The sequence below is a fragment of the Xenopus laevis genome, chromosome 2L (assembly GCF_017654675.1).
Source record: "Xenopus laevis strain J_2021 chromosome 2L, Xenopus_laevis_v10.1, whole genome shotgun sequence".
NCBI lineage: Eukaryota > Metazoa > Chordata > Amphibia > Anura > Pipidae > Xenopus > Xenopus laevis.
The window spans coordinates 102,514,944-102,528,533 of NC_054373.1; the positions used below are offsets into that span (position 1 = coordinate 102,514,944).

The 13,590-nt window shown below is 37.6% G+C and overlaps 1 protein-coding gene across 1 annotated transcript in view; it reads right to left on the bottom strand.

Annotated features, from left to right (window-relative positions):
* galnt17.L (polypeptide N-acetylgalactosaminyltransferase 17 L homeolog) overlaps positions 1 to 13,590 on the bottom strand; it is a 190,472-nt gene that overhangs the window by 100,310 nt on the left and 76,572 nt on the right. The window contains exon 3 of the mRNA XM_018246941.2: positions 9,734 to 9,900. Within this exon, the coding sequence (XP_018102430.1) occupies positions 9,734 to 9,900 (167 nt within the window). The remainder of the gene's footprint in view (positions 1 to 9,733; positions 9,901 to 13,590) is intronic.

Below are 13,590 nucleotides of genomic sequence, written 5' to 3' on the forward strand. Positions count from 1 at the left end.
GGATGAAAATAAAGCCAAGTGCATAGTTATTAACAGAGTAAAATTTTTCACAAAAGTATATACCAATTACACATTTGTGTGAACAAGTATTCACCCAATGTAGTGGCTCTTCGATAAATATACCCGGTCACCGTAAATACATAAGATATCTGCTGCATCTGTAGCAAAGAGTCTGGAAACTGTCTTCTGTTGCCATTTTCAGGTAACGAAAAGTAGCATGTGACACAACTTGTGATGTGTGATTAAAAATGTGGATGTGTTACAGTTTTGATTGCATCTCTCCAAATTACATTAGCATAGGATTTATTATATGCTGTGTGTGTAAAGCGAGCCCTGAAGTAATACCAACCCAAGGCAGGTATCAATCTCAATGCATTTTGCATCTGTGCATCCTACACTTTGCCCAATGCATCAACAACAAAACAGCCAGAGCCAACAGTAAGTTTGGTACCATTTTGTGTACACTTTGTTTCTATGAAAGTACTGCCTGTTGATACACAGTATTGGTAGGATGTATGATATCCGGTAGCTTGGGACCTTGTATTTTCATAATTCTGGACACCCTACCTTAAGGCTACTAAAAACATTAAAATCATAAAAATACAATACCTACAATAGCTTTGCACCCGATATGGATTTTTGCTAGCCTAGTTATCATCAAGTACCGGTGATTGACTTATTATTTCAGATAAAAAGTAATAAGTAAAAAATTAGAAACGTATATAGAACACACATGTCATTGTCATATTTTGGAGCTTTTTGTATAACAGGTTTCCAGATATCAGATTGCCTTTATATATATTTATTTGTGCATTCAATTTACTTTAAACGAAAAAATGGCTACATTTGATAAGTTTACCAAAGTGTCTGGCATTTAGATGCCCCAAAATGAAGTTAGCGCATACAAACAGTCCCGTGGGTAACTTCAGCTAATGAAAAATCAACACATTGACTGCATTTTTGTGGGGTAAAACACAGAAATATATGTTTACCCCCCAAAACCCATATATTTTTGGAAAGTACACATTCTACAGAATCTAAAATGGGTACCCATGCCTTTCTGCTCCAAACTACTGAGTCGCAAGGCTTTCCCACAATTGTCGGTTTTGGTGAGATATCTGAAAATTGCCTCAAAGCTTCAACTTCCCAGCACCATATCACCCATGTGTCATTAGGTACTAAGAAAAAGCACCCTAAATATGATTGCCAGGGTTCCTCTGAACATTTTGGTGGCCATTGTTCATAAGTTTACCAAAGTATCTGGCATTTAGAGGCCCCAAAATGAAGTTAGCGCATACAAACAGTCCCGTGGGTAACTTCAGCTAATGAAAGATCAACAAATTGACTGCATTTTTGTGGGGTAAAAAACAAATTGAGTGTTAATTCAGATTCTCCCTCGGTAGTTCAGCTTTACTTTAACTCTCTAAAGGGGTGCCCTAGTTTATTCAGGAAAAATTAGCTAACCTTCTACCCTGCAGAATATTGCAGTAGTAAGATAGGAAGCACAGTGTGTCTGCTGTTCATCTTGTTTCCAGCTAATGAGCTCGATTTCTTTTGCTTCTTCTAGAACAATTGGGCAGTATTGTATAATAACCTTTAACTGGAGAACAAGAGGCAAAATAATCTTCTTGTCAATTAGTAAAAAATCAAACATGGCATGGTGTACATTTTGCAAATAAAAATAAGCAACTGTGTCTGAATAAAGAATTTAATTGCTGGTGTTCTCAAAGGCAAACTGTAAAGCTCTGAATAAAGAATTACTGCAGCAACAAGTCATTCTGACAATTAAATGCATAGAATGGTTTTTAAATACAACGTTTAATGTTTGCTTTGCATAAAGTCACAATGCAATAAAGTAAAATATAATGAGTAGTGCTGTCTTTTCCAATAAAACTTCAGTGCCACTAAACGTATTTTTAAAATTCATTTGCATACTGTGCCTCATTGAAAATGTTTAACAAAAAATAGTATACAGTACTTATTGACAGAACCACTCGTAGTGCACATATAGGAGCAAACCTTTTGGTGAAGTTTTTTTCCTCAGAATTCCAACTAACAGCACACCTGGACAACAGAGCATGCACCGCAACTTGGTGTGCATTTTACCAGTGCAGGCCAATGTGCATCTGAGGTAGTAAACTGAGCACAAATTGCAGTGCAATTTTCCTTAATGCATTAACAAATATTTATTTCGGCAATGGGCACAGAGTTACAATCCTAGATTTGCACCTGTGTTTTACTTGGTGCAAAACAGTCACATGTAAAGGCATAGAATGTAAAGGGAACCCTGAAGTAATTTGATAGATCCACTGCTCCTTATACATCAACTTAAAGAAGGCAGGACAGTAAGATTAGCTTTAAAGGAGAAGTAAAGCCTAACTAAAGAAGTAGCTAGAAATGATGCACATTAAAGGAGATCTAAACCCTAAAAACAAACAGCTAAAAATGCCATATTTTATATACTGAAGTTATTGTAGCAGCCTAAAGTTTCAGTTTCGTAATAGCAACAATGATCCAGGACTTCATACTTATCACAGGGGGTCAGCCATCTTGAAAAGTGTCTGCGACACTCACATGCTCAGTGGGCTCTGAGCAGCTGTTGAGAAGCTAAGCTTAGGGGTCTTTACAAATTATCAAGCAGAAAATGTGGTTTGTCTGTAATATAAGCTGAAACTACATGGCTGATTATTAAATTCTGATACTAATTGCACTGATTTCTCTGCTGCCATGTAGTAATTAACTGTATTAATTACTAATCAGCCTTATATTGTGACATTTCTATTCTATGTGTACTGTATATTGTGAGTTGGACCTTAAGCTCAGTAAGTGACAGCAGCACAGAGCATGTGCAGTGAATCAACAGAAAGGAAGATGGGGAGCTACTGGGGCTCCTTTGGAGACCCAGATCTTCCCTGCTAAAGAATTGTGGTTGCCTTGGGCTGGTACAGAAGCACACAACTTAAATTGTCTTCTGCCTACCCCTAGCCAGGTTTGCACTCCTCAGTCTTACTCCTCTCCTTCCCACCCCTCCATCGTTCTCCCCTCCCTCCTGTCATCATCCCCTCCATCGCTCTACCTCCTGTCACCCTCCCCTCTGTCGTTCTCCCCTCCCTCCTGTCACTCTCCCTCCCCTCAGTCAAGTTCTCCTCCCTCCCCTCTCCTCCGTTGCATTCTTCTAGGGTTGTCTAGGGAACCTGGCCCTGGTACTTGTACTCGAGAAGAGCTATTTTGGCTTTCTAAATCTAGCAGACATCATTTTGATGGTGAGTCATGGAAGTGATGCCATCTGGATTAATAAAATTTTCAGTGCAATTGTGTCCAATTTGTGACATAGTACAAGCACAACTGCAGACATTTCGATTTATAGTCTGAAACTGTGTGAGATACATCTCCCCCAGGCAAAAGCAATTATACACGGGGTCATTGTTGGTGAAAAGCATGGCGATTGCATCTGATATAGCCACTTTGCACAATGCACTTGTGGGTTGTAAATGACCTCTTTGCACTTATTGCTGGCTTAAGGCAATTGTTAGGTACACAACTACCTTGAATCCTGCAAGCTGCAACAGACGCAAGGTTAAATGCATGCAAGCACATTATGTATACCATATAAAAACTGTAAAAAATATCTTTCTGGGCCTGATTTTCAGTCCTCATCAGGGAATAAACATTCTGGGTGACTATACCTTTCCATTAATCTCAGTGGCAAGGCTTTTTTTTGCAAGTAAGCATCCCTGCTTCATTGTCTCATATACGTCATTAAAGCATCATATACTTTTATTGTGTTACATGTAATGCAGTTTTGGCTATTCTTGCAGAGCACAGGCCTCTCTAAGGTGGCTCTTGCATACAGTAAAGGCACAGAAGGTTGTAACCTTGGAACACGACATATGGAAGACTTTTTCATAAACATTTAAACTTTATTGCGGTCACTCCTTCTTAACAGGTAACCTACAGTACAATTCCTTCTACTCAGCTTGCCCTGACATAGACTACTGTCAATTGCTCTATCACTGCCAAATTAGCCACCACATTCCCTGTTCCTGTTTGCTTTATTCACTTTTCACTACCAACAATCTCACACTTCACAGTTTAACTTAGGACTCACTGCCACCTTGTGGTCAAACTGATTATACATTAACCATTAACATAACTCGCATTTTGCCTTCTTACACTCCTCCCTGTCAATCACCATCACTTTCATATCATGTTTTTACTATACCTTAACGCTGGTTAAGTTAACGTTAAGGTATAATGAAATCTGAAATCTGCAAATTTTGACCAGCTAGTCAAAAATTCGCCACAAGGTGTATTTCACGTTGTGCAAAATAAAAAAAAAGACGCACAGAAAAACAAGCACATCAACACAATAAATGTCTTCTTAAATACGCAACTATTTATGTATTGCCAAGGCTTAATTTTATGGCTTGCTTACAATTGATTGTTTTCACAAATGGTGCAAATTTCAGATGATTCTTAAATTATTCAAGATAAGGCACTTAAGACAGAATAGTAGTTTTAGTAATAAGCAATACTCCTTTAAGTATTAGCATCTAGTATAAAAGGCCCTCGTTTTAATATCCAAGGAACTTGGATCTACCTTGACCTTACGTAACTGGATATGACTATTACTAATCATTTTTTCTAAATGGAGCTTCTGACTGTTATACTCCGGGCCAGATTTCAAGCCACAGGATCAGGCCTGGACTGGCAATCTGTGGGTTCTGGCAAATGCCAAAGGGGCTGCTATGAGGTGCCATAGAAAGTCAGTATTCAGTGGGCTGGTGAGGGCTGTTTGGGCCTCTGTGTGGGCTGATTGGGCCTCTATGTACCTGAAATGGCAGGGCCTATTTTAATTCTCAGTCCTGCCTGCACAGGATCATTGAAACATCCATCCTTCTCCTTCAAAACATGGTTGCCACTACACATTTTAACACTAGGGGGACACCACCTCCACCAGTTCATATTTGGGAATGACTACACCTGTCTATGTTTCAGATCAAAAAGGAATTCTGAAGAAAAAAATTACCATTGTCAAAAAAGAGTTATTTATAATAAAAACTACAAACCAAATGAAACCTTTAACTTAATATACTTTAGATAAACCTTCATAATGAAAGAATTCTAGCTTGTAAGTATTCAGCAAGTAACAGTTTTTCACAGACAGAGGTTGATCAATCTCATCCATGTTTCAATTTGCAAAATTTAGCTTATTGCAAGTTAATGGAAATCCAAGCGTGAATCAGTTACAACATGTCTGTGAATTGATTTAAATGACAAGCTCAATGATGCATAAACATACAAACATTAGCAAAAGGATTCACTCTCTTAATGGTAAGCAGCTGATACAATTGAGATAATCACCCCGTTGATCTTGTTTTTTTATACTAGATTTCTCTTGTCTCTTGAAAAGCCAGCAGTTATATTTCCAGGTAGCTTGTACTGAAATATTTTCAGTATTTTAAATCATCACCAAAAGAAAAACCCTTTGAACCTAAGAATAGATTTTATAATACATTGTTTTGTTTACCCAAAGGCCAGCGTTACATGGAAACACTGCAGCACTACAGCAAAACAAAAGCCTTTCTTCTTATTGAAAATATTATGGCAGAGCATCAAAGAAACACCTTATTGTACCCTTAGAGAAACTATCATTTATTCCATTCCTAGGGGGAAAATAGATTGAAGTTGTAGGAATATGCAGGTTAAAATGTGTTTTAAAGGAGAAGGAAAGGCATTTTTACTAGGCTGTACCAAAAGTTAGGCACCCTCAAGCAATTGTATCTACGTATATGACACCCGGGACTGGTGCTCCTATCAGGAGAAAACTGCACCAGCCTGGGGTTATTCCAGCAAGCACCATAGGGCTCCTTCGTTTTTATTCAGATTTCCCAGGGCAGACACCTGCGCAGTAGAACGAAATAGCCTGCTTTTTCTTTAAAGTTCTGCTTTGCTCTCTACTAAGTTTGCTCAGCTGCAGCAGAAAGAAGAAGCAGGAAGACGATCTATCTGTGGTGCTTGTTGGAATAACCCCGGGCTGGTGCTGTTTTCTGCTAATAGGAGCACCGGCCCTGAGTTTCAGTTAAGTAAATACAAGCACTTGGGGTTGCCTAATGTTTGGCACCCCCAGGTATACTGTAAGATTGCTTTTCTTCTCCTTTAAAGTATAAAGTATAGTTTTTTTTGAATTTTCAAACAAATGTTTTCAAGAATCAGTATGATATAAAATTGTGACCAAATTAACTTATGCCATAAGCATTCATTTTCAATCCTTTGCAATGACAAAAATCAAAAAAGCTTAAAAGGGTTGTTTACCTTTGATGTAGAGAGTGATATTCGGAGACATTTTGCAATTGGTTTTCATTTTTTATTATTTGTGGCTTTTGGAGTTATTTAGCTTTTTATTCAGTAGCTCTCCAGTTTGCAATTTCAGCAATCTGGTTGCTAGGGTACAAATTACCCTAGTAACCATGCATTTATTTGAATGAGAGACTGGAATATGAATAGATGTCCTAAATAGAAAGATGAGTAATAAAAAGTAGCAACAACGATACATTTGTAGCCTTAAAGAGCATTTGTTTTTAAGATGGGGTCAGTGACCCCCATTTGAAATCTGAAAAAAGGAGTCTAAAGAAGAAGGCAAATAATAGCAAACTATAAAACATAAACAATGAAGACCAATTGAAAAGTTACGACATTCTATAACATACTAAAAGTTAATTTGAAGGTGAACCACCCCTTTATGGGCAGTCTCTCAAAGACAGGAAATTGAAATAATTTGATAACTATCATTGTCTCAGTTAGAAAAAAAACAAAAATAGTGTTTTTGAACCTGTTTTACATGAAAAATGATTTGAAAGGCAGAGTATGTTTATATTCGATTTTTTTCAATGATGTCATATCAAGCTTCCTTGGAAACAGCAGGTACCTTAGCGAGTACCGGTAATTTATATTTTTTGTTCATATTCCCCATGCTGAGCGTACAGGTTTGTCTAGATGACTAGGTTTGTGGATTAAATAAAAAACTTCATTCCCCCCACAGCATCATCTTTGGCAAAGGAGAAGCTAAATGAACAGTGAGGATAAGTCATGGTATACATTATATTCAGTCTGTGCTTCCCCCTTCCTCATTCTCAACAGACCATGGAGATATTGACTAAATTGTCAAAGGTTTTAAATGACTGGAAACCAGCAGTGAGTCAATATAAGCCCAGCATGATTCATTTCACCTCCAAAGCAGGACAGCATTTGTGTTCACAGTATCATCCTTGCAATGTTAATTCTTGCTGAAATTTATTGTGCGTGTCTAGCGTAAAACTGCAAAATTAGTTTCAAACAGCTAAAAGATATTGTTGCCCAAGATTAGAAAAAATGTCACCAATCTTCTGAGGGTGGACGCTGAGAGCTGGAGATGCAAAAGTCAAATACTAGGATACTAAAGAAACATCCTGCTACCACCAAATACCATTCCTTGCATAAATAAAGAATAAGCCAATTTCCCAAAACATTATTAAACTATGTGTAGGAGGGTAAAGGTTTTGCTAACCTTTAGGTCCTTTGTTCCTCTGGGCATAATTTAGACACCTAGAGTGGGTCCTCAGCAGGTCCAGACTGAGAATTACAATACGCCCTGGCATTTCAGGTACACAGAGGCCCAAACAGCCCCCACCAGCCCACTAAATACAGACTTTCTATGGCATCTTATAGCAGCCCCTCTGGCATTTGCCAGAACCCACAGATTGCCAGTCTGGGCCTGGTCCTCAGTTACACAAGGGAAGCTGTGTCCTTTGAAAAAATATTCTGCTGGCAGTTTAGTGACTGGCCAGTAGATGTCCCTATATAAAAGGGTAAAGGTTTTCCTATACCCCAAGGAATGTGTTAACCAGCTAGGCTGGGTCCTTAGCCAGCTAGGCTGGGTCCTTTTTCCCAGAGGGGAGTAGTTCCTCAGCGGTTATAAAAGGGGATGTTGCAATGTGTTCTGCCTCTGTCCAGGCACCCATTGGAAGTGGGGTGTTGCTGCTAGGGCCTTGGGTGGAGGTAGGCCTCAGTATAGGTGAAGACAGTGTCAGGTCAGAAACTTTAATAGGACACTATAGGAGTGACAGATAAGTTCAGGAAAGTTAGTGAGCAGCCAAGGCTTCAACGAGGAGTTAGTGAAGGGTTAGCAACCTGTGGTGACATTGCCGCCTGGTTAGGGGCTTAAGTGGTTAAGCTCAGGGATCCTTGGAGTGTAAAACCAGCTTTGAAGTTGCCTTCAATGGGGAATGTGCACCAAAGGCAGGAAAGGAGGGTCAATTCACAAAGCTGACTAACAAAGGATCAGACAGTATCTGTGAGTAATACAGTTGTGTGTAAATGACCTGCTGCCACTACTTGCTTCATAAAGTGCACCAGCAGTTCAATAAATGTTCTGCTGTTTTAAAGAACCACTGGCGCCCAAAGTTTATTTGATCAAGAGTGAATGCTGTGTGTGCTTATACCAAGTGTTAATCCCTTTCTCCATACCCTAAGCGAGGGCCCCATCTGAAGATAGAGTCTAATTATATCATGCCTACCGGGAGTTGCTGGGAGTTGGACCCCTTGCCCGGGTACCGAAACCAGTGGATAGTAACCCAAGGGAAGGTTTAGGAAGACCCTGACCCATCCACCTGTTACATATGTAAAAAATAATCTAGAACTATACTTCAGCAGTTTTCCTTTGTTATGTTTTAACAAGCCCCTAATATAAAATATGCTCCTGGAAGCTTCCGGCACTACCCCAGTTCTCACAAACTTTGTTTAAGGTGCTCCGGAAGACTGGCACGCGTCCTTTCCTCTAGGTAATCTATAGCCTTCTATTATTACTTCTGATCCGTTTTTTTGACTCTTGCCTGTTTCTGACCTAAGGGTAGTGCTAGCAGCCTACGAGCTTCTATTCCATACAGTCCGTAACACTTTGGATTTGATTATGAAATGAAGATATGTCTTTAGGTTTTCTAGTGCAGTGTCTAGTGCAATGAGGAACTTATGCAAATGATGGGGTTTCCAGACCCTGGCAACCAGGATGGCTGTTGTAGGGTTTGCTCTTGTTCACAGTTTCTGGGAGAAAATGAAAACCTCTAAAAAAACCATAGAAATGTGTACTATATGTACTGTGCAAGCCACACTAAGCTACTACTCTGGCAATGGCTGGTTAGTAGAGTTATAAGCTGCCATGTTTGTGGGCTGTTTTGGGCCATTACAGGCTATGCAGAACTTGAAAAAATGAAGTAGCACACTGTAAAAAATACTATTTATTGAGTCATTTAAAAGGTTAGGTAGCTGGAGTGCACGTTTTTTTATTTTGCACAGCCTATCTATTTACCCGGTTTTTATTTTTATACTGAACAATTCCATAAATAAGCCCCATATAAAGACATGTAGCTTGAATTGACAATAATGGCAGAATGACTTATACTTTCACCTGCTGTCAACCATGGATATATATGCTAAGGCCTCTGAGACACAGAATTAGACAACTCTGACATTCTGGGATTTTTTTTTTTAAAAAAACAAGGGCGTTGCCATTTATAGCTGAACTATAGGGTATGAAATGAAAATGATTCACTATTATTGCATTACATACATATAATAAATATCCAGTCTTTGGACAACTAGAAGGTCCATAAAAATTATATGAACACAATGAAGGACATACCTCCATAACGCCTCAACAATCTGAAGAATTAATTTATTATATTACTGTTGACATTACCTTCATCGCTGTTGTCATCCACTAGGATTATCTCCTTCAACAGATGGACCGGTGTGTGGTTCACTGCACTGTGCACTGATCTTAGAATCACAGACAGGGCTTCATTGACAAAGATGAAAATTATTGAAATCTGAGGCAGCTCCTTGGAATATGTCAGTGTATTGCACCTTAAATATAGAACAATAGACAATTTAGCAAATGTTTGCAAATACCAATATCTTGGCTGAGAGAAAGTAAATGATTATGACATTAGTTTACACACTGATCTAAAAAGTGTCTATAAAGAAGTGGCACTTCCATTGTATTTTAGTATTTAGCCATGGAGTGCTCCCACAACCTTTCCTTTTTGCATTCTGTATTGCAGCAGATCTATTCTGTTAGAAGTTCAGTAGCTATGCAGCTATGCTGCAGGCCAGGCTTCCATGTTGTTGTAGCACCCCCACACCCGTCCCTTTAAATGGTGGCCCCATGCCTTTGGAAATGGGTGTTGGACTGGGCAGTCTCTCTCTCTTAAAAGCCCCAAGCGGGGGATAATTAATCTCAATGCTATAGTCTAGGTTATCTCTCTCCTTTGAAAGCTAATGGAGGGGGAAGACTAAGCCCTATGATTTAAACCAATGCCCAAGTCGGGAGACCTTTATTTTCTTTATGTGACGGGGGACCAGGGAATGTGCATTGATCAATCTCTCTTCTTTTTCTCTATATCTGTAGTTAATTTGGCTAGATCAGTAGCACTTCCATTTGTATTTTAGTATTTAGCCATGAATTGCTCCCACAACCTTTCCTTTTTGTATAAAGAATAATGTTTTATCACTGAACTACTCTAAGGTGATTCTAGTATAATCTACATGGCAATGACTTGACAGTGTCATGCTGCATACAGATGTATCTTGAGTACAGAAGCACATACAGTATGTGCATCAAGAGCAACCATAAACAACTCAAATGACATTGCCCATTAAAACTTTATTATGATTTTTTTCAGTCCCTGTTTTCCCTGATTAGAAAAGTACAGTTTCTGATAGTAATCACATTAGTAATATTATCTCCTACTTTGGAAAAATTAGAGTGTCCCAAAAATGTATTTTTACCACATTTCTTTAATTGTTTCTTAACATTTTTCAGCTAAGATAGACCAAGACTGAAATAACCCCAATGGCAAGTGCAAGAGGCTTTATCAGTGAATTGCTGGCTGAAAACATCTGGTATAACTGCTTGTTATAGAAATGCAGTGTTAGTCTTTGGGGAGTAAAATTTAAAAGGAATTCACGTAATCTTGTTTTCACTGAAATTGTTACTCCAGAGCTGGGAAAAAGAGGGCTGTTCAAAGTGTTGCATTCTAGGACTGAAACATCAGTTAAAAATGAAGATAACTATCTTGAATATAAAGTTGAAAGAATAATTGATGCCCAGAGATTGAGTCTGGTGACTAAACCAATGCCCCCCTCCTTTACCCCTTCATTTCTAGTAACAACTGTAGATAGCATCTTATTAACATCAACTTAAAATACAATTAACATCACAGTCATTGTTGCTCAGCTAAAATTAACTTTTAGTTTGACAACCAGTGGATTCCTAAATCTGGCCATGAACAGACAGTTTATAGATGTGATTGTATTACTTTTTATTCAAACAGTGTGTTCATCTGTCCTTGTACTTCACCTCCTTCCAAAAGGTTATTCAAAAGGAAAATCAGGTCTAATGGCCAATCCTATGTGTGTGTTTAAGACTGCTGTTCCACCAGGTATTCACAACCCATGGTCCAATGTAGCAGGACATTTTGGTCAGGTAAATGCAATTTAGCCAGTCACATGTGGTTAACTGATGCAAGTATCAAAGTAACTGAGTAATTGGCCAGGTATTGGAAAAGTTGGCTTGTGTGTGATAGGGTTATAACATTTTACAATTGGTCGTTACATTTATTTATTAATGTATTTACTAATGTGGAGAGGCTGAGGGAGTGTTTGTGTGTATCTGGTTATTGAACTTTTTTAACCTTTTAGACCTTCAGTTTTCAATTAAACTAGCAAACCTAGAGAGAAGGCTGTAAGGTTTTTAGTCAGGCTCTCTACTACTGTATAATACAAACCACCACCTGCTTGTTTTGAACACTGACCCTAGCAATGTCTGCCAAACTCAAGAGCTACAAACACAATACATGAATAAACTTTCAAGCAAAATCTACGACCCTCTTAAAAATATCTTGCAGTTGACTGATTGCATTAAATACATGTTGAATGGTAATGTCCCTCACAGATAAATATACTTTAATCTCCTAAACAGGATATTCACAACTATAACCCAGTTTACTATCTAGTTCTTATTTTTACTGGATATTTTATGGCAAAGATTTCCAAGGAATAAAGTTGGACTTTATACACATCACTTTAAAACAGAGTGTCTTCTGAAATGTAGTCTATAAATATTATAATGAAATTTTGCGAAGCCTGATGTGACTAGACAAGTGGAAAAACAAAGCAATAAGCTAAATAAACATGATGTTATGTACTGTATAACAGCTGGGTTATGTTTTTGAATTTCAAGTGAATCAGCAATTTTTGGAAGGGAGATCAATTATGTGCTAAAATAAATGTCTTTCCTAGTAGAAGATGACTATCCAATTTCTGTGGATCCTATTGATCAATCAGCTTTATTACAACCCGTAACAATAAATCCTAAATCTACTGTTCATTGCACCAAGAGAGCATCTAATGTTTATTGACTTAACAGCACTAGAGCAGTGATGGGAATATTCTATATACCAGTTCATTGTAATACTGGCTGCTTTGTAATGCATCAACATCCCATTAATCAATAAAAGATATTTGTATGATCTGTTTATCTGTTATTAAATAATTCTAATTTTCATTAATTACTTATAACATAACATATATATGTATATATATATATATATATATATATATATATATATATATATATATATATATATATATATATATATATATTTATATAACATAAATGCATTGGTATTGTTTTGCATTGCTATTGCTTGCTACAGCTAAGTTTAGTTTACACAAGTACCCCTAGATTCTTCAAGTTTCATAAAGGAATTGTCTAGTCCCGTTGAGGTTATATGGATCAAACATATTTGTGCATAACCTACCATTGAATCTCAACTGCTACTTAACTGCTCAGTTGTTGCACAATGTGTTTATAACCTGTAACTTTGGCACATCCTTTATGGATTCAAGTACAGTATATTATGGAACAAATCTGATATTACAAAAAGAAAAGAGCTGGCAGGTTTCCAGTATTGTTGCCTTTTGTATAGCTTCCCCAAACCTGCGAAGATTTGTTAAAGGGGAACTAAAGCATAACTAAAGAAGTAGGGCAAATGTTGTACATTATGTTTTTGGCTTCTGTACCTGCCCAAGTCATCCACAGCTCTTTAGCTCTTTAGAATTTCCGGCAAAATTCACAAACAATCATGAAATTCAAACGTTTTCACAAAAAAACTCATAAAATTCGAACGTTTTCATGAAAAAATTTAGCAATTCGACCATTTTCACGAAAAAAAAACAGAAAAACGTGAAATTCTAAATTTTTCACGAAAAAATAGAGCAATAAGAACGTTTTCACAATAAAATCGAGCCATTTGAACCTTTTCACGAAAAAATCGAGCAATTCGAAAATTTAAACAAAAAAATCGGAAATTGATGCTGGCGAATTTTCACCCACAAATTTATTAGCTGGTGGCGAAACTCGGGAATTTGCCACAAATTCGTGCCAGGCCAATTTATTCGCCCCTCACTATAAATAATATGAATAAATACAAGGTGACCCTTTTATTAATGTATTACAAACTAATAGCAGGGCATAAATGTAACTAAACATAC